This window comes from Protomyctophum bolini (assembly GCF_963924005.1).
Source record: "Protomyctophum bolini genome assembly, chromosome: 9".
NCBI classification, from domain to species: domain Eukaryota; kingdom Metazoa; phylum Chordata; class Actinopteri; order Myctophiformes; family Myctophidae; genus Protomyctophum; species Protomyctophum bolini.
This window is the reverse complement of record NC_137870.1, coordinates 18,950,559-18,970,906: the sequence shown is the minus strand read 5'-3', so window position 1 is coordinate 18,970,906 and position 20,348 is coordinate 18,950,559. Positions and strand designations below refer to the sequence as shown.

Sequence of the window (20,348 nt, the reverse complement as noted above, 5' to 3'; positions counted from 1 at the left end):
TCTCCTTTCCTATTTTATGACAAATTCAAAATCTTCCCCACAGTCTCTGCTGGATCTGCTTGGCCCGCGGGTGTGTGTCCACCGTGCAACACTTCAGTCCAGTCCAAGGCTCAGCCGGTGGTGTCCGAGAGGCATTGGTCACAAACAGTTGTGGCTTGTTGCACACACACACACACACACACACACACACACACACACACACTCTCGCAGGGAGTTAACTGCCCCCAGTAGCCCAGACAGTGGTAAAGAGGCCACACATGCATGCACGCTCCCCCACACACACACACACGCGCAATTCTTTTATTTTATTAGCCCTCACTCTCAAAGCCTCAGGCTAAGTTTCCTGGCAACCAAGTAGTAAGAAAGGGTTTTGTTTGTGTCCGGATTGTGTGTGTGTGTGTGTGTGTGTGTGACTGTGTGTGTCTATTTACCGTACTCTACTCACAGATTGGGCATCATACGGGAGCTTGTCTTAAGTTGGAACAACGTATAATTACCTCCTGCACATGCACACATGCACACACACACACACACACACACACACACACACACACACACGATCTGTCTCATATTCACATACAAAAAAGCACATAATAGTCTATAGGCTAATTAAGGAAGAAATACAGTCAAGCACTTAGTGATGCATTAAACTGATACATAATATGCACTATAGACTTGGCTTGAACATTCGCGCGCGCACGCTCTCTCTCTCTCTCTCTCTCTCTCTCTCTCTTCAGTGACCGAGACCAAATCCTCAGTGGGACTTAATGGCCTGGAATAACTTGAATTAGCTGATTACAGCGTTCATCAATGGCGACAGGATCAGAAAATGAGGTTTCAGCAATTTCAATAATAAAGCTTTTAAAAATTAACGCTTTCACAATTGGATTACAGCAGCGCAGGCAGAAGCCTGTACCGTACAGAACCCTAAAATAGCCCGCCTCAAATCCACCGTGGAGAATCAGCCATTATATATGGGGGAACAATGAATATTGCTGTAATAGAGAAAGTGGTAAGGATCTAAGTACTAGGGAGGGGGGAAAAGATGGAGATACAGTTGAAGAGGGAAGAGATTGGCTTTCATACAACAATGGCACAACAAAATGGAAGTGAGACCCAGTTTTTAGAAAAATCCGTTCTCAAAATGACAGAACTTTTTTTAATTCTGAACACTTTGCAGAATTGAAAGCGTCTCACACGTCGTCATGTCTCATTGTTTATAAGTCAGAGTGCGAAACAAAAGCACAAGTCCAAGTTTACGTATTTACATTTGGTTGGAACCGTTGGAGCAATGCGTGCATGCCCATTTCAGGGGGTCAACATGAGAATCATCAAGTGACATATCGTTGCTGTCAGGCAGAAACCTCATATATCCATATTTAAATGTCTTGTGTTTTTAATTAATGCCCGTCTTCTCAAGAGTAGTGAAACTAGAAGATCTACAAGCTCACAATGGCTCGTGATGCAATGCGTTGTGAGCATGTAAATGAGCTATTTTCACTATTTAAATTATTATCTTTGTTAAAAATAATACAAATTGTATTGGACATGAGGCTTTCACCCTACAGCAACGATATGAGATTGAGACAGAGAGAGACAGAGCGTGAGAGAAAGAGAGAGTGCTAATATACATTCAGTCCTGTAGTCAAATGCATTTTGTGTGTAAACCTTATTATGCTACATCAGATTGGTTTAAACAAAGCAGCGTCTAAGTCCTAAAACACAGGGTGGAATTCCCACCATGTTGTTAAACTTATAGACTTATGAGTCTACATTCATGCCAACAGTATAAGGCTAGCAGGTGAGACAGGCAATAAGCAGAGAAGCAGAGAGGCAGAGCATAACAGACAGATACACATTCCCCCGCTATAAATTAATGTCCATATACTGTAGCCACTGGTATGTAAAGTAAAACTGGATATGTGTATGTTTGGTAAGTTGGCATGTCCAAGTCGACTTTCTATTTATTTGGCTGATGTCCTACCAGCGGACTGTGAAGTGGAAACAATTTGAAAAGCAAAACAAAACAAAACAATAAAACTGGTAGTGTTTTTGATGGCCTCTGTGCGTTGTGGTGTTGCAATCCACCGAGAGAGAAGGGAAATAAAACGAAAGGAAGAGGACAGAACGGGAACAAAGAGGAAAAAGAAAAAAGAAAATCAACGACTCAGCTGTCAAAGCATGATAAAAGAACAAACATAAAAGAAACATTTTTCTTTCTTTTCTAAATTCCCTGGAGTTTTACAATAAAAATTATTCGCTTTGAACCTCCTGCTACCTGATCGCCCTTCTGAAAGATTTTTAACAAAATGATAAATTATACATCCCAAAAATAATTAATAAAAAAGTTTTTACAATTTATAAAGGCTAATAAAATATATTCTCAGATAAAAGCCTCAGCAAATCTGTGTGTGTGTGTGTGTGTGTGTGTGTGTGTGTGTGTGTGTGTGTGTGTTTGTGTGCCTGTGCGCGCGCGCGCGTGTGCTTGCGTCCTCTCCGGATCCTATGCCACGGCCTTGAAGGTCTGCAGTATCATGTTGGTTTGGTGGGTGAGCCGGTTGGCACTGACAAACACGTTGGTCGCCCTGGAAACAGGCATGACAAGAGACACGCATCAGCTACAACAGCAGTAAAAACCATGGCAACAGATACTGGGATTGATCTGGGGACAAGACTTTGATCCGGCTGGAATGGAGAGTGTCAGGCCTGAGCGAGCACAAGCCCATTTCAAGCGATTTTGCGGGAAGTGGGTCAAGGGAATTATGCTGTAGTCGTTCGCTTGACGTGCACTGTAGCATGCATGTGATCATCCGACAACCGCTTACTTGACATTGACACTGGGAGTGAGTGTGCACTAAACACATTTGAGTATTGGTATGTGTACAAATTCAACCACTTATTCCCTGTACACAATATTAAACATAAGACAACAAGCAAGAGAAGAGGGAAAGAGAGAAAGAACACTCTTAGATGAAGAATGAGTAAGAGACTAAGCCATTTTAAAGTGTGTCCGTCTTACTTTCCGTCTTTGAAGAAGGTTTTGAGTGTGTCACTGAAGCTCTTGGAGTATTTCACAAACTCTTTCTTCTGCTGTTCAAGGGCCTACCCGACAAACACAAGACAACTTACTACACAAGAACACAAGTGTGTCTGTCTGTGTGTGTGTTGCATGCTTTGAAAAGTGTAGGTGCATGTACACATGATTGTGAAGGAGGCTGTGCGCAGACTATGCATGTATTGTAAGCACTCACCCGTCTGTTTTGATACTGGTATTTTCTGAAGACTGTGTTGACTGTGTCAAGCAGCTCCTTTATAGCACTGGCAATGTCTCTGAGAGTGACACACACACACACACACACACACACACACACACACATACACACACACACACACACACACACACACACACAGTGTATGAGAATCAAAAAATCTGGCAGTTTTTGTTACGCAAGAATAGCCTGAAACTACTATTCTGCTCTTCTATTCTCTACCCCTCTCTCATTCACAAACACCCCCGATCCTGTTTCTAACGCGCCATTCTCGTAGTCTGGCCACCCGCCATGCAAATAAGTGAAATTACATACATTGATGTTTTATACAGGTTTTGATCCGATCGAGTCGATAGGCTACTCACGTTAGCATCGAGTGTGCTAGTGTGACACTGGAGCGTGCACATCTACATGGGTTCAATGTGCTGCTTTCAATTGCTTTTATCTCCAATTCGGCGCCCCCCCTGGTCAAAACAAGGTTTATTCTACAGACGATAGCCGGTGCTGTGATGGTCACGGTCGAGACAACACACACACCATTATGTCAACACAGTGTGTGTCAAAATAAGGGTTGAACGGGGGGGGGGGGGGGGGGGGATCCTGGCAATACGAGGTGAATTCATTCAGTGGCGAATTCTTCTTATAACTGTCAAAAAAGTTTAAGAAACTTCCACATGCTTTCTGTGCCTGTGGAAAACAAATTTGCAAACAAAATTGAGACCATCTCAAATGATGTTGTTCCATGCCTGGACTCACTTGATGGTCTGCAGGAAGCGCACTCTGTCGTTGATGTGGTCAGGGATGCTGCTGAGGACGAGCTTCAGAGCTCTGGCCCTGTCGTTCACATCCTGGAACTCCACATGCCGCTTGTCAATCACAAACTCTGGACACGCCCACAGGAAAGACAACAACAGCCCTTAGCGACAGACTCCATCATTGACAAACTTCTCAAAATGTTCTCATTTCCAAGCACCCCCAATCCCCCATAACTCTGACGGTGTACCAGTTATGGGTCCGTTTGGTTCCATTTGTACACCCTCAGAGTTACTATGGGTTTAATAGTCTATTTTGTCTTTAGTTACATAGTTGAATTGCTTAAAACTGTATATTTTGAAATGTATCGTTGTCTGTCGCATTGTTTTGTCCAGTTGTTTTGTGTATCATCCATTTGCCGTCTTTTTAACTCGTTTTACTGCTGTTGTTATTTTTTTTATTTTTTTTCCCAATAAGTTCTGACATAGGCCTAGTGCACTAAGTGCAGTGGTTCTCACACTGTTTAATTTCAAGACCCCCATAACTTTAAGAGTGTCCAAATGGCCTGGACCCAACTTTGAGAACCACTGCCAATAAAGATGTAAATAACACAGTAGCTGTGTAACCAAATTTGTTCAGTTCAGTAATACTACTTCAATGCCTATGCAGAAATACACACTTTTAATCACCAACACACCAACATGAGTGGTCCCCTAACACAGCCACACAAGTGTACAAACAGACATACTGTACACGTGCTGCTCACACACATACATATGATTTATGAATGTTATACTACATATTCATACAGGTATGTTATGGATATGTACACAGAGACACATCAATCAAAGACAGTGCTAGAAATCGTGATGTGCCTCAAACTATAGTATACAAAATAAAAAATTCCGCCCACCTCAAAGAATTTGTGTGCGTTTGTGTGTGTGTGTGTGTGTGTGTGTGTGTGTGTGTGTGTTGGGGGGGGGGGCTGCGTGCATGTGTGTGAATTCATTACTACCATCAATCACAGTACATGGCAGAGGGAATTCAATTACAGAGAGGAGCAAAGGAACGTTTGAGTGGCTGGCGGACAAGGGACCATTAATGGAGAAACAGCTCCACCCAGTGGACAGATTGGGTAGAGCACTGCAGATCTGTCATACCCAACACATTCCCACCCAAAGGCTATAAACTTTGACCAAGCGGCAGCATATCAGGAGTTGGGAGGACACAAATGTTGCGTCTTGGAGTGAGAATGTAATGCTTCAGTTCAGTTACGCTTATTACCAAAATTCGTAATATATATACATTTCATTTCGGACATTTCACCATTCAAACAGGTCTAAATGTCCAAAGGGGCAGGGAGACGTACTATAGGCTTGTCGGGGCCACACACACACACACACACACACACACACACACACACACACACACACACACACACACAATTGTAATATACAGTATAACATAATATATAATAAATATAAATAATAATAATAATATACAGCCATTCAGGCAATAGGGATGTCCATTTAAAATGTTATAATACGAAAAGCACTGCTGTGTGGCGCATTAAAAGATTAGGAATGTTGTTTTCCATAGCAAAGGAGATTTTATATGCACACTTATATGAGAGGATTGACATCGCAAGCTACCGGTATATATCTATCCTATTGTGGTGAGAATGTGTTGCAGTATCACAACATTTGACATAATATTCACCTTCAAAAATAGTGTATCTCTGCCACACTGTCACACAACAATGCTTGTAGGACGGCAGATCCAATGGGATCTGTGGCCTAATGCAGTGGTTCTAAACATGTTCTGGATCAGGGCCCTTTTGAAAATCTTGATAACGTCCATGGCCCACCCATCTGACCGCTTAACACGGCAGGCCGATTCAGAGCATTTTAATGACCAATCAATCAATTGTGTTCCGTAGTATAGTTTTAAGTTCACATTTTAAAACAATGAATACTTTTTCTACCGTCATTCTTTTAACACATTCCGTTATATTATAATTGAGAAGATAACGTGACTGCCGGGATTGTTTAATTACCTTTGGAGCATACGCCAAAGTGTTTGCGCCTTTGATCCTTGAAAATGTGTTATTGAGCCGACACATAAGCCACTTCAACGAACCGGGTCACAGACTGAGAGCAAAGCAGGTTAAGACCCCCTCGTTCACTTTGCATTAGAGTCAGTTTCCCAGAAGCCCTTGCAAGCCGGCGGATGGTTGATTTCCGGTTACGTCATCATAACGCATCTGCCTGGTCACAGAACCGGATTTTCATAATAACCATCTAACAACGGCGAATTAAACACAAAATACGGGTTTATCGTATTACGCGTGGAAAGACAATGGAATAAATGTCATGTATGGTGTGTTATGCCCTCAAAGTGTTTAATAACAATATTATCATTCAAATCTTGGTGTTTTGCCAATTTTGCGGGGGCAATATCCTCCCAGCCCACAGGTTGAAAAACAGCGGGTCCTTGAAATTCCAAAGGTTGAGAATCACTGCATGTGGATTGTGGACTCAGACTGTGTGGTATTTAGAAACAGAGCTCTTGACAGCACAGCTCAGAGGCTGGGTCTTACTCAGTGGTGGAAGAAGTACTCACAATTTTTACCAATCATCAAGTATCAATCATACTGCAATGTAGAAAGTAAAAGTCCGGAATTCAAAATTTACTTGAGTAAAAGTACAAAAGTATTGGTATCAAAATGTACTTAAAAGTACCAAAAGGAAAAAGTAGTCATTATGCCAAATGTCCCATTTTCAAAGTATAAAAAATATTTTGGAAATAGCAGATCTGCTATTTTTAAATTGCAGAATTAAAGTGTTTTGCAAAAATAATCAAAATCTACAAAGTAACTCAAGTTTTCAAATAACTGCAGTGTAGTAACAGTCAAATATTATTTTTTACCTCTAAGACATAGTGGAGTAGAAGTACAAATACTTAAATACTTTAGTAAAGTAAAAATACAGTACTTATTACATTGACTTATTACAGTAAATGTAATTAATTACTTTCCACCACTGGTCTTACTCATTCCAGCTCCTAAGGAAGGCAACCATCTTATCCTGTATTCCTTTTCAGTTCAGCACGTTCCAATGACACCAAGAGGTTACATGAGCACCATTGGAGAAGCCTTAAATCCATTGGAATGCACAGCAGGTCTCCCTAACCCTCTCCTACCTTCCACAGGGTCCCCGGCCATGCGAAGCAGAGATTCTGTATAATTGATCTCCAACTGCTTCTTCTGTATTATCTTGACCACAATGTCCTGGGTCAAGCCTGGATTCTCCTTCTCAGCCTGGAAACACACACACGCACGCACGCACACACACACACACACACACACACACACACACACACACACACACACACACACACACACACACACACTTGCTTTTTAAGAAAAAACATGCAATAAAGGATTTTCTACTTCAACTAACAGAGCTGCCTTGGATCCTCTTTAAAGTTCGCCACCGTCAGCTCTATTTCCATTGTGAACTTATACAAACTCAAAGGTATAGAACTTTTAAAGAACTCTTGTCCTGTCTATTCAGTAAAACCAAAGAGCAACTGTTTGCAGTTTTCTACAACTAAGGACTCACGCACTGCTACTCCGTTTTTTTCTCCGTATTTAGACTTTACCAGTGGGTGAAATCCTTTCGTGGTAGCAGTGGCACGTTGATTCTAAGGAAACTTCTCTACGGAACACTATTAAGCTACTGTGGTGGGCAGTGCGCTGGTATGGCCACGTCATTCGCCTGCCGGGGGAACATCCAACACGCACCATCCTGGACTTCAATCCCCAGCAAGCCGGCTGGAGACGACCTGGAGGCTCAACATCTTGCCCTCAACAGACCCAGATGGAGAGACCTGGTGGCTTTGGTTGGCTCTACGCGCCCTGAAGTGCAAGAGGACTAAGTAAGTAAGTAAGGTGGGCACGAGCAGAGCAGACATACGCTACAAGTCATGTCAAGTGCCATTCAAGATATATATCCAAATGAACAGCTAAAGTTCTGGCTCGTGTTTTGCTCGAACAAAAATAATCCACTGTGTTTGCAACCTTGCGGTGGACTGTCGGGGCAGCACTGTGTAGCAGCCTGAACTACTGTACAGCAACAGCAGCGAGAGACAATGGCGCGCACCTGCGAAATACGTTACAATTACAAATTAATTCATATATTAATGAATGCCTAGTCCGACCCAACCAAAAGCCCAACAACAACTATAATAATAGTTGTACAATGTTTTACTGTATCCTAGTAATCACACCAGGGAATCACTTTATTACTGTAGTAAGTAGAATTTCTACTACCGGAAGCGTTAAAAGTCCCAACTCTAGGTATGATGTTGTTAATGAGTAATTATTACAGGGTGATGAGATCTGGCCATGAAGCCGAGGGGTCTTTATCACCCCGTGTTGAGTTTGACTCAACAACACATTAAGAATAGGTGTGGGAGGGGATAGCAGCACTCTGCAAGACATTCCCTGTAAACAAGAAAAACAAACAAGAAAAAAAATGACTTTTCTTAAATTCTTACCTTTATAAAGGCTGCCCTCAAGGTCTGTGCTGCTGATAAATCTACTTTCTCCAACTGCAAGATATACAAGACAAAACACCCACAGACAAACATGTAAGGCTCAACACTTTGCAGAGCTCCTTTCATTCAACAATGTTTTAATGTTCTTAAAAATTATCTTGACACAGTGAAAAGTAGCCAGGTGGAATACCTGATAAAAACTAGTAATGAATATGCAGAATTGTGAACTATTGGCTCGTAAATTCTGCAATTCCCTGCACATTTACTGTATGTTATGCTGTGAAGATACTTTTTTAAATTGATACCATCTCCCTTATTGACAGATACAGATTTAATCTAAAGTGCACACTCACCCTGGTCACCAACCCATTTAGCACGCACACATGTGCACATATACACACACACACGTTTCACTAAGGCCCCATTTTTTCCGCCTAATAAACCAATTCAACCCCCAAAGAACCTTGTTTTTTTTGCCCTGGACTGGAAACCAAAGTGGGCGTGTCACTAGTCTACAGGTTGGAAGATGCTGATTGCCGACGTGGCCTGGAATCGAATCTGGGGAAACTGAGGACTCCTGCTCCCCAGGCGTGCTCTCTAACCATTCAGCTATGCCACCTCCAATACAATAGTAAGTAGCCTTGCCGAGCCATGAGGCCCATAGGGCAGGAGCCTATCTCCTGTTTCTGTAGCGTGAGGCAGCTTGATGTACAAGTACACCCCCTGGACATGACGCTAGTATGTCGCAGGGACTTACCCCCAATCCAACCCTTGATGCTGAGTGTCAAGCAGGGAGGCATTGGGTCCCATTTTTACAGAATTTGGTATGACCCGGCCGGGGATTGAACCCAGACCTCCCAGTCTCAGGGCGGACACTCTAACCACAAGGCCATTGAGCTGGTCACCTCCAATACAACAGTTCTGCTTAAAACTGGTGGAAACACAAGACAGTTACAAGAATCTAGAACCGAACAGAACCAGTTCTAGAACAACGTTATTTTGGTGGAAAAAGAGACTCATTGCTATCCCATTTCCACACCCTGGAACTGAAATTGAAAAGTATAGATCAGTGGTTCTCCAACATCAATGACACCTAAATTTAAATTATTTGGCAACAGACCCCCATCTGAAAAGATGTTGTGCTGTTATTCTGAAAAGATTTCTGTTGAGCTTGTAGATTGAGTTTGAAGATCGGCTTTTTTACTTTAACCCCAAGTATAAAGTAGGGTTAAAATAAATACTAATTTACTAATTTAACTTTCAATATTTTCATTTCAAGGGAGACCTTTTCACCTTCACCTCACTACATCACTGTAGTTTACCGTAATGCAACTTTGGCTTTTCATCATATATGGAGTTCAAAAGTTTTGCTTACAACGCTTACAAGAAAGGTTTTCAATGAGCTCTGCTGCATCCCTAATGGAGATACAATGTTTATGTTTGACAGCAACGATTATCAAGGTCAAGGTCAAGGTAAACTTTATTGTCCACAAGGGAAATTTGTCTTGGGCTTTCAACCCAGCTGCAGCCACACATGAAACATCAAAGACAACAAAAATACATTACAGAGGAAGACACAACATTACACAATTGCACACATTATGTGGATTATCAGGCCTCACGTAGTTACCGCTGTTTCAGAGCCTCGTTCAGCATCTTAGTTGATGCTGATACAAATGATTTTTTAAATCTGATGTACTTCCACTTTGGTTCTTTGTATCTTCTCCCAGAGGGCAGAAGTACAAACTCGCCATTTAAAACATGGGTAACATCACTGACAATTTTTTGAGCCTGTTTTAATGTAGCCTGCTCATAAATAGACTGAAGAGAGGGGAGTTGTCTTACCCCTATGATCTTCCCTGCAGTCTGCACCAATCTTAACAGTTTGGACCTCAGTTGCACTGAGAGATTACCGAACCAAACTGTGATGCCAAACCTGACCAGGCTTTCCAAGACTGCTCGATAGAACACTAACATAAATCTTTGGTCAACACCATGAACCCTGAGATGTCGGAGGAAGTGCAGTCTTTGCTGTAGTTTACTACAGAGACTGTCAACATGTGTATTCCAAGTCATTGAGTTGTCAATACAGATCCCCAAGTATTTATATGAGGAGACCTGTGAGATGGTCGAGTCATGGATGACCACAGGCCTGTGGTCACCAATACTCTTGGGGTCAAACACCATCTCCTGTGTCTTCTTAACATTAAGAATAAGGTGGTTGTCGTCACACCACTTTACAAAGTTCTGTACCTCTGAAAAGTAGTCAGCTAAATCCCTATCCTTATCCAGAAGGGCTAAGATGGCAGTATCATCCGAAAATGTAATGATGTAATTGTTCGGGTTGCCACTTCTACACTCATTAGTGTACAGGGTAAAAAGGACAGGTGAGCTAACGCAGCCCTGGGGTGCTCCAGTACTCATGGTTCTGCGCTCTGACATAGTGCCATTCACACTGACCCTTTGTGTGCGTTTAGTTAGGAATGAGTGGTACCATCTAATAATAAGCGGATGGACATTTAGGTCCCTCAACCGCTTTATTAATAGATGTGGCTGTATTGTGTTAAATGCTGAGCTGAAATCTACAAGAAGAAGGCGTGCATAGGCTTTGTTATTGTCCAAGTGTTTCAAAAGAAAATGGTCCAAGGTCAAGACTGCGATAATATGCATAATACAAGCATACTGTACTGTACAGAGATAATTATGTGTGAATACAGCCTCATTCTCTGTTCTGTATGTGTGCTGCTCTTTACTTATGCAATTACAGTAGGTTGTGTATTTCCGTTCTGCCAGGGTGTAACCTAAAAGACAGTGTGCTGTGCTCATGTCATGGTGTGGGCACTCCACCCTCTCTCACACAGTCATACACACATACTGTACAGTGTCTCTCTCACACATTTTCATATGGGAATCCGAGGCCAAATACAAATACCAGAAATGAAATGAATAGCTTTGAGAAGCACAGCTCTATACATTCTTCTGCTGTTACCTGTTTAAATACTGGATACATCACAGTGTAGAGAGCCATGGAGACCGCAGAGGTAGTAGTATCAGCTTCATTCTTCATGTCTTCCATGATCATCCTTGTCTTGTCAGCGGTACTGTGTGGGCACGCGCGTGTGTGTGTGTGTGTGTGTACTGAAGCCAATCTCACCTCATTCAAAGAGTAAGAGTTCAGGCAAGGATCTGAGAAAGACAAAACGAGGAGACAATGAGACACATGGTGAGCAGAGCAACAGGTCGTGTAATAAGGTGGGAAGTGATTTTCGCTGAGCTTTATATTGTATAGTACTCGTTGCTAGAGTGTTTGTTCAGTAACAGGAGTCTCCATGTCCCTCCAGCTTTTTATTAAACAGAAAAAGCATCAGAAACTGAAACTGCAATGCCAAATTTATCCAATCATGATAGAGAACGCAGTCAGGATACAGATTAAACTAGAACTGCACTCTGTCGAGTGCATACTTGCTTGTTGCACACTAGTAGGCCTAGTGCACAAGCAGAGCACGCAAGTACTGTCGACCGCTACAAACTGTCAAATCTCAGCTTCTCTGTGAAGGAACGTTTGAAATGTTGAATTATTAGGTTTAGCTATTTGCTACCTACCTACTTTATGCACGTAAAAAAGTAGTATTATGAAGTATGGTACAAGTTTCTATCTATAAAAGAAATACAGTTTTATTATTTAGAATTATTCTGGATCAATTTCTCAAAGAAAAATAAATCATCGATATCTGATGAAAATAAAAGGTACCGGTATATAAACTGAAATAAAATATGTTATCATGTATACAGTATAATTATTTAATTATTTATTTTAAATTGTCAATTGCTTTAAATTTACTTAATCTTGGACTATAGTGATATTAATACTAAATGCCTCTGTGTATATGTATATGTCATTTGTAAGTTGATTAGCGGTATACTGTGGTTACTTTGTGCCACTTTTGATGCGTATGCACCGTCCCAGCATATGACGTCAGTGTATAACTGGTATAACTTGCTCTCAATGATGACGTAATAAAGATGTGGATTAAAGGACCCAATGCCTTCGATGGTGACGTATATGTCGATCAGTGTCGGGTGGATTAAAGATAATTGCTTCTATGTATATGTAATTTGTAAGTTGATTAGCGGTATACTGTGGTTACTTTGCGCCACTTTTGATTCGTATGCACTGTACCAGCACTTTTGATGCGTATGCACCGTCCCAGCATATGACGTCAGGGTAACTGGTATAACTAGCTCTCAATGATGACGTAATAAAGATGTGGATGAAAGGACCCAATGCCAGAGTGTAATTGGTTTTCGATGGTGACGTAATGACGATATGTTTTAGTGTCGGGAGGATTAAAGGTAATGCTCCTATGTATACATGTATGTAATCTGGCACCACTGCCGTATCAGGCACAAGTTCTCTGTTTTCTGAAAAACCTATGTTTCTATGACTCAGTGGTGCTCAACCTTTTTCATGTCAAGGACCCCCAGAATTATCTGTATTATTTTGGCTGCGGACCGCCATCTGAAAATATGTTGTTCCAGGGACCTCCCAGAAGCCAATATTTGAGTTAAAATCGTTCGCTACGAAAGAATATATATTCAAAGACTTGTGCCACGTTTTCATGATTAAAAAAAAATAGCAGCTCATAGCAGCTCATAGCGTGGCACAGAGTGCCACGCTACGAGGTTGTAGATCTGCTATTTTCCAATAGCTAAAGTATAACATAATGCTTAAAACACCAAAAGGGGTTCCCACCCAGAATGGCTATGGACCAGAGCTAACACTATAGCAATGATTACTATCAGAATATAGTGTCTTAACAACTTATAACAAACTAAGGTTTTATTAAGAATTGTAAGTACTGGTCATAAACTCATAATGCATTATAAGCTCAGCAGAACAGCCCAAAATGTATAACCAGTCCATAACATACTGTAGTCAGTTATAATTTGTCTTTGTACAAGTTATATGTATTATTACGCAGTATAAATGTGGTGATGATGCATTATAGATGTGTTACAGAAAACTCATACAGCATAATGTGTATATACTAATAGGTGTCAGGGAGTTGTTAGCCTGGCACAGGCTGTGTGGTTTCTGATCTAGAGGGGCGGTAGCCTCGGTCCCAGGCTTACTTATCTGCGAAAAGAAAAGCCTGGTCACAGCGTAAGGCAGAGAAGCTATTGGCGGATTTATCGTCCGGAACATCCGTCAGATGTATTTCCCCCGGATACGATATTTTCCAGACCAATCACAACACTTGTTTCATTCACAGAGAATGTAAACTGATTTGTAAAGCATCAATGTAATTTCCTTGGGCGATATTTCCGCTAAAATCCTGCAACTTCCGCCCAAACAAATGATAGCCTCTACAGCGTAGGTCTTGCCCAGGGTGGAGGGGGGGTGACGGTCGAAAACAGGCAGTGGATCCTATTGGTTCAGCGATCTGAGTGAGCCCTAGCCTGGGTACCTACCATGGTTAGGCAGGCTAGGCCCGGTGTTGTTGATTTGTTGTTGATTTGTTGAATACAGTCAAAACATTTACCTTTATCTTTCCATAACAAAAACAAATTATGAAATGCAATTGACCTGTTGCTATCTCTGTAGCCATCTCATGATTGACAAGTGTTCCCTGGTGTTAATAGCGCATGCATAAAGTGAGTGGCAAATTGAGTTTAACGTTGTTTAATGCAATCTGAATCGGAAAAGACTTTTCTGTTTAAATATATGGGCTGTCATGGCCAGAAAGTCGTTTTTTGCCATACCCTTCCGGGTATGATGATGTCACGTGCATTTGCATACACTCTATTCTCTCTCTCTCAACCACATGCACCACTTCTACTTTCTCAACACATGAGCTGCATGACAGGCTACAGTACGCACTACGCACTGAACTAAACGCCTACACCCCATAGTCTAGTATGTCCTCATTCTACTTAACATTAAACACCTCAATTATACATTGATTACTACTACACAGTACACACAGTATGTTATTACAGTATATCTTACGTACCGTATCTGTCTGTCTGCGTGTCTAATTTACAACCCAATGAGTCACCAAATGACCACTCTGCCTGGAAATTACACAAAAGGACAAAGTTATCTTATCTTCAACACACCCACTGACATTCAAGTACTAGTCTAGTAACAAGCTGACTAGCTAAACACCTCAAGATTAAAGATTAAAGATGATTGATATCATGGATGTTTAATCTTAGTGATTTAACCTTTTAACAAAAAAAATGTTTTAACCAGAAAATATCACTGACTTAAAAATAAAAATAAATACAGTACTACATGATGTATAATTGTACAGTAGTCAAGATAGACAAATGCTATGGGCATAAATATAGCTAAGGTAAACAACAGTAAGAGTATCTGTATTGAGTCTCACTCTCAATAGTCATAATCATAAACCCAAACTTTTTAACCTTTCTTTAATCCTTTACATCAGTACCTCCGAGTCCTGACTACAGTACACTTCAACACACCGGGGACACATTTCATTTCATGTCTGTTAGGATTAAGGAACCAGGTAAAGGTAGGGTAGTAGTAGCTATGCTTAGCTAGCCATCCAACTCCACTGACTCAAAACGTCTCTGTGTCATAATGAGATGGCCTTTATTATGGGTGGGGGAAAAAACATGCACATTTTGCCCTTACCTGCCAAAATGCCCAGCGGTGGTAAAGATAGAATGAACGGCGGAGACAGAGGGAGGTAACTAACGTTAGCTATATAGGCAACGTTAGCAACTCCGCTTCGTTACGTTTATATCACGTGTTCGCGGTTGTAAGAATAAATAAAGAAATAAATGCTGGTGTTATAGCCGTGAAAGATCAAATATCAATACCAAGGACAATGGTTTAGCTGTTGCTGAGTTGTTGTGACTGCGTCTCTCATTCTAGTATCATTCACGGAAGTTGTTTGCATGACACAAAACTGAAGCCAACAGAGCCATAGTGGGCGGGGTTTGGTTCCATAGCTGTCAGCTGGTCTAGGATTGTAGTTCTTCCGCGTGTGTGACTACACGTGCAATCGTATGCCTTAATCTGCTTGGCCTGGACAACAATGGACTACAAGTCCCAAGAACGCTCCGCGCTCGCTCTCTGCCACCGTCATACTTCGAGAGCAGAGCTGCAAGCCCACAACACGTCGCATACGCGACGCGTTGTGGGCTTGCAGCTCTGCTATTCTCGGCGCGCAACACCGTCGCTCGACGAAGTACCGAACCGGGGCTTTCTTTTTGTTGTGGCTTTATAATAAATAAATAAAATAGTGGGAAATAAATAGTGGGAATAATAATAACAAAGTCACCATGAGAAAGGAGGAGATTTTTTTTCTTCGATAAAGGCAAATAGACGAGAAGACAATTGAAGACATAATTAATTAGCACGATTGTGTACCGGACCAATCGGCGCGCAGGGGGGCGGGATCTGCAGCAAATGATCCGCGAGCGACCTGCCGTGGTGGTGAAGAGAGGGAGCGAGACCGCACAGCATCATCATCCTCCTCCTCATCCCTGTACCTCTGACACACCGTTCAACTGGTAAGAGACTGAGCGATATATAATAACATTTATATATATATATATATATATATATATATATACACACTGCACATATTACCATGCGTCTACTGATAATTACCTGTTCTACACACTACACAGGCTTAGAAATAGACCATTCCCTGCTCGATTTCCAATTACGGGTTTTCTTTCTTTTAAGGCTTGAGAAATATACTTGTGTTGATTTTTATGTAGAAATAACACCACTACAGCGTTATGTTATGAACGAATCCAATGGGGGGGGGGGGGGTTGTGGTTATTAAATTATGAATGTATTATTATCAACATGTTTATGATCTAATTTAAACCGGGAGAGACAGCTGGAGTGCATTCTCTGTTTATCTAAATATTTCTCTAAACGTTATTAAAAGCCACAAGCCGTTTGTGCCCACCACCACCCGAGGCCATATCATCATCGATAGCTTTTGAACGTATATTATTGTTTTCAGTGAAACAAAACCCACGAGACATTGCGGTGCGGTTCTTCTTGCCCTTGAAATGAAGGCAAAGGCGCACGCACTTTCTGAGCATCATGTGAATGAGGCAGATTCTTATAGTAGTCTCACACCCCACCACGCAACACACACACACACACACACACACACACACACACACCACTTGTTATTCTCAAACATGTGTGTTGGTTTGAGATTATCCTATAACAGAGATCTGTCCTAAAATAGGTTAAACTCTATAGAACGGAGAGAGAGAGAGAATATAAGAGAGAGAGAGATATAAAATAGAGACTTGCTTTTGAAGCTATACAAAATGTGTCTCTTCCTCTCTGTTGCTCACCCACCCCTCTCTCCCCTATCGCACTTTATCTAATCTCTGTACGCTTTTTCCGTCTATACAACCGAGATAATGCATCACTTATAGGCTTATGTTTTAAATTGCATAGAACCAGAATGTAACCATTAATCTTAATCTCAGCACATAATCTCATATCATCACAATGTCATTGGTTAATCTTTGCTGATGGCTTGCCATGAGCTTCCGCCCCTCCAACAGTGTGTGTGTGTGTGTGTGTGTGTGTGTGTGTGTGTGTGTGTGTGCGTGCGTTTGTGTGTGTGTGTTTGTGTGTGTGTGTCACTGTGTGTGTGTGTGTGTGTGTGTGTGTGTGTGTGTGTGTGTGTGTGTGTGTGTGTGTGTGTGTGTGTGCGCGCGCGTGCGTGCGTGCGTGTGTGTGTGTTCCACTGATCTGCTTTGAGCGGAGCATTATAATTGCATTTCAATAATTAAATACTCCCCGTAAAACAGCTTTGTGAATCCAGGGGGGTAGAGGGAATTTACCAAGTTTGAACACTGCAGTGCTCTCTCTGTGTGCGTGCGTGTTTGGCTATGTGAGTAGTCTATAGGCTATATACTGTACACTTCTCAGTGATGGAAAAAGTACTCATATTTGCATGGCTTTCCAAAATTGCGTCATAGGCCAGCCAAGTCTATGGACTTCTATAATGTTTGTTTAGAGCCTCATGTTAAATTTCCTGTCCCCAGCCAAGTCTATAATGTTTGTTTAGGCCATGAGGGTATAGTTATGATGTAAATTTATGCCAGCCATGTATATGGACTTTAATGTTTGTTTAGGGCAGTAATTGACTATATGTAAGACATCATCTCGCTGATATAAATACATCTTGTAAGTTGTGATACATTTATTACATTTTTAAGTTTTGCACACCGCTCCAATAACTGGCCTATGTATGTCTATGTCCCTATTTACGTCCGTTTAGAGTAAAAATTTTAGGTACATGTAACAAATATTCTGTTATAAGTAAAGGTCTATAGCATTAAAAATGTACTTGAGTAAAAGTACAAAGGTATTGCTATCAAAAAGTACCAAAAGTGGAAATCAGGTTGAATGTCCCATTTAAAAATTTCAAATTTCAAATGTATAAAACGTATAAACTATTGTGAAGTATGCGTGCCAATGCGACGCATTGTGAGCTTGTAGATCGTCTATTTTCAAATAGCCGATGGTGTATGGTAGGGATGAAGTGGTAACTAAAGTTTTAAAATAATTGTAGTGGAGTAAAAAGTATACAATATTTCCCTCTGAAATGTAGTGGAGTGGAAGTAAAAGTACTGAAAATCAGAAATACTCCAGTCTGTCTGTTAAAAGCACATACTGGGTTGTTACTGGAGAGTAATACCTCCACTAGCCCAGTGATCACTACTGTATGTGATTTGACTGGATTTCTCACTTCTCACTGCACCTTCACATGACACAGAATGGATTAGAACAGGTGTCTCAAATCCTTTCATGTTAAAAAGACCTCCAAAATAGTATGTATAGGCTACAGTATTTGGCTGCAAACCCACATCTGAAACGATGTTGTGTCAGGGGACTCCAATAGAAATATTTACAAAATATTACAAATATTTTCATGATTAAAAAAGAAAAAAAAGAAGATCTGAGATCTACAGGGTGACAATGAGCCAGCAGATCTGCTATTTTCACATTGGGGGTGGTTAAACTGATTTGTATGCTATAATAACTAATTTTGCTGGGAGCCCAACCACCTCAACGATCCCTAGGGGTACCCCAACCTCACTTTGAGAACCACTAGATTAAGAAAAAAATTAAAAGAGTTAGCTCTAGCTCAAGAAGAGTTGTGCTCAGCCAACTATGTAGTAAAAAAGAAAAGTGTTGATCGAATCCGTAAGGGTTAATTACTTAATTTGGTTACATTTGTACACTCAGATCTACAAATGAATACACTGAGGATTTCACTATGTACATTGATTGTACTGAACCAGTAGTGACCAGACAGTGGCCTTGTGGTTAGAGTGTCCGTCCTGGAACTGGGAGGTCGGGCATTCGATCCCCGGCCAGGTCATACCAAAGACTATTTAGTATTTCTACTAAAATGGGACCCAATGCCTCCCTGCTTGCTACTCAGCATCAATGGGTTGGATTGGGGGGTCAAATCAACTACCGTAATCAGATGATTCCCGAGCGCAGCATGGCTGCATCTCACCGCTCCTTGGCTGTGGCTCACCGCTCCAAGAGATGGGTCAAATGCAGAGAACAAATTTCACTGCAGTAACGTGTGTGACACATTGTATGACTTTGAATTTGAAAACAGAGACTAATAAACAAACACAACATGTATTAACTTCTTCCTAAAAACAAAGAAAGAAAAGCTGGCATCACCGAAGCACAGTCATTGTTACAGAGCTGAGGAAATCAGAATATTAAAACTCACCCTATACAATTAAATAGTACTGTACTGAATGCATGTTAGTGTGGATGTTAGTGTGAGAAATTGTTTGCTCATAACTAGGACAACATCTGTTACCAACAGCTTATCACATTTCCAGCCTAGTGTTTGCCATGTTGCCACTTGGATAATAATCGTAGGTCGCAGATTACTATGAAAACCTGCAAAACGTGGCTGTCCGTCAGTCAGGTCACGCTTCCATATATGGTTGTCAGTCCATTACGCCTTGTGACATCACACGCCTCCATATATGCATGGTTGTCAGCCCATTATGCCTCGTGACATCAGGCCTCGTGGCACGCTCCATATGGCGGTCTCCATATATGAATATCACGACACCTCATCAAACCCTGGATAGCCATACATGGAGAAGACTGGATCGTCACCTGCCTATATGGAGCCGGCCAGCATCTGACAGCATCTGACCTCAAACCCTTAGATCTCCATATATGGAGCTGGCATGTTCTGACATTCCATTATGTTGATCCTCCCCACCGTCCTTCCTCTTAGATGTCTCCCTTTTGAATGATACGTGTCGATTCAAACTCTAGACGGGCCTGGCCCAAAGTTATTAGGGCAGCCAGCGAAAACTAGAGTTCTCAACAGGCCCGAAATTTAAGGCCCGGCCCTACCTGGGACCTCATCAAACCCTGTACACTCAAAACAATGCCCCGGCTGCCACCCTTATATCTGCATGGAATATGGAATATCAGAACAGGTCAGCTCCATATATAGAGATCTAAGGGTAACGGTGGAAACAGGGGCAGTGTCTAGAGTGTACAGGGTTTGATGAGGTCAGATGCAGCTGACCTGTTCTGACATTCCATATGTTGATCTGACCTCATCAAACCTTGTACTCTCATGACACTCGGCCAGTACAGAATTCATTCCATACTGTATGCTGATCTGACCCCCCACGCCAGCGCTCACCCAGCAGTCTGCCGTCACCCAGGCGGATGCATGCACGTGTTTAGGG

At 41.6% G+C, this 20,348-nt stretch overlaps 2 protein-coding genes across 3 annotated transcripts in view; one reads left to right on the top strand and one right to left on the bottom strand.

The window, feature by feature from the left end:
• Positions 1–1,120: 1,120 nt before the first annotated feature.
• Positions 1,121–15,509, bottom strand: pdcd10a (programmed cell death 10a). Of its 2 annotated transcripts, XM_080771829.1 has the most exons (9): positions 15,247–15,509; positions 14,597–14,657; positions 11,572–11,768; positions 8,583–8,636; positions 7,224–7,341; positions 4,026–4,152; positions 3,252–3,330; positions 3,020–3,102; positions 1,121–2,585 (listed from the first exon to the last, which is right to left on the bottom strand). In XM_080771829.1, exons 3-9 carry the CDS (start codon positions 11,662–11,664, stop codon positions 2,504–2,506), a joined length of 636 nt encoding a protein of 211 aa, XP_080627955.1. In that variant the 5' UTR covers positions 11,665–11,768; positions 14,597–14,657; positions 15,247–15,509; the 3' UTR covers positions 1,121–2,503. The 2 variants fall into 2 exon arrangements, with proteins under 2 accessions (XP_080627955.1, XP_080627954.1); XM_080771828.1 differs by lacking the exon at positions 14,597–14,657.
• Positions 15,510–16,071: 562 nt separating this feature from the next.
• The window catches only part of serpini1 (serpin peptidase inhibitor, clade I (neuroserpin), member 1), a 30,666-nt gene continuing 26,389 nt past the window's right edge, over positions 16,072–20,348 (top strand). The window contains exon 1 of the mRNA XM_080771462.1: positions 16,072–16,130. The gene's annotated coding sequence lies outside the window, so the exon portion shown is untranslated. The remainder of the gene's footprint in view (positions 16,131–20,348) is intronic.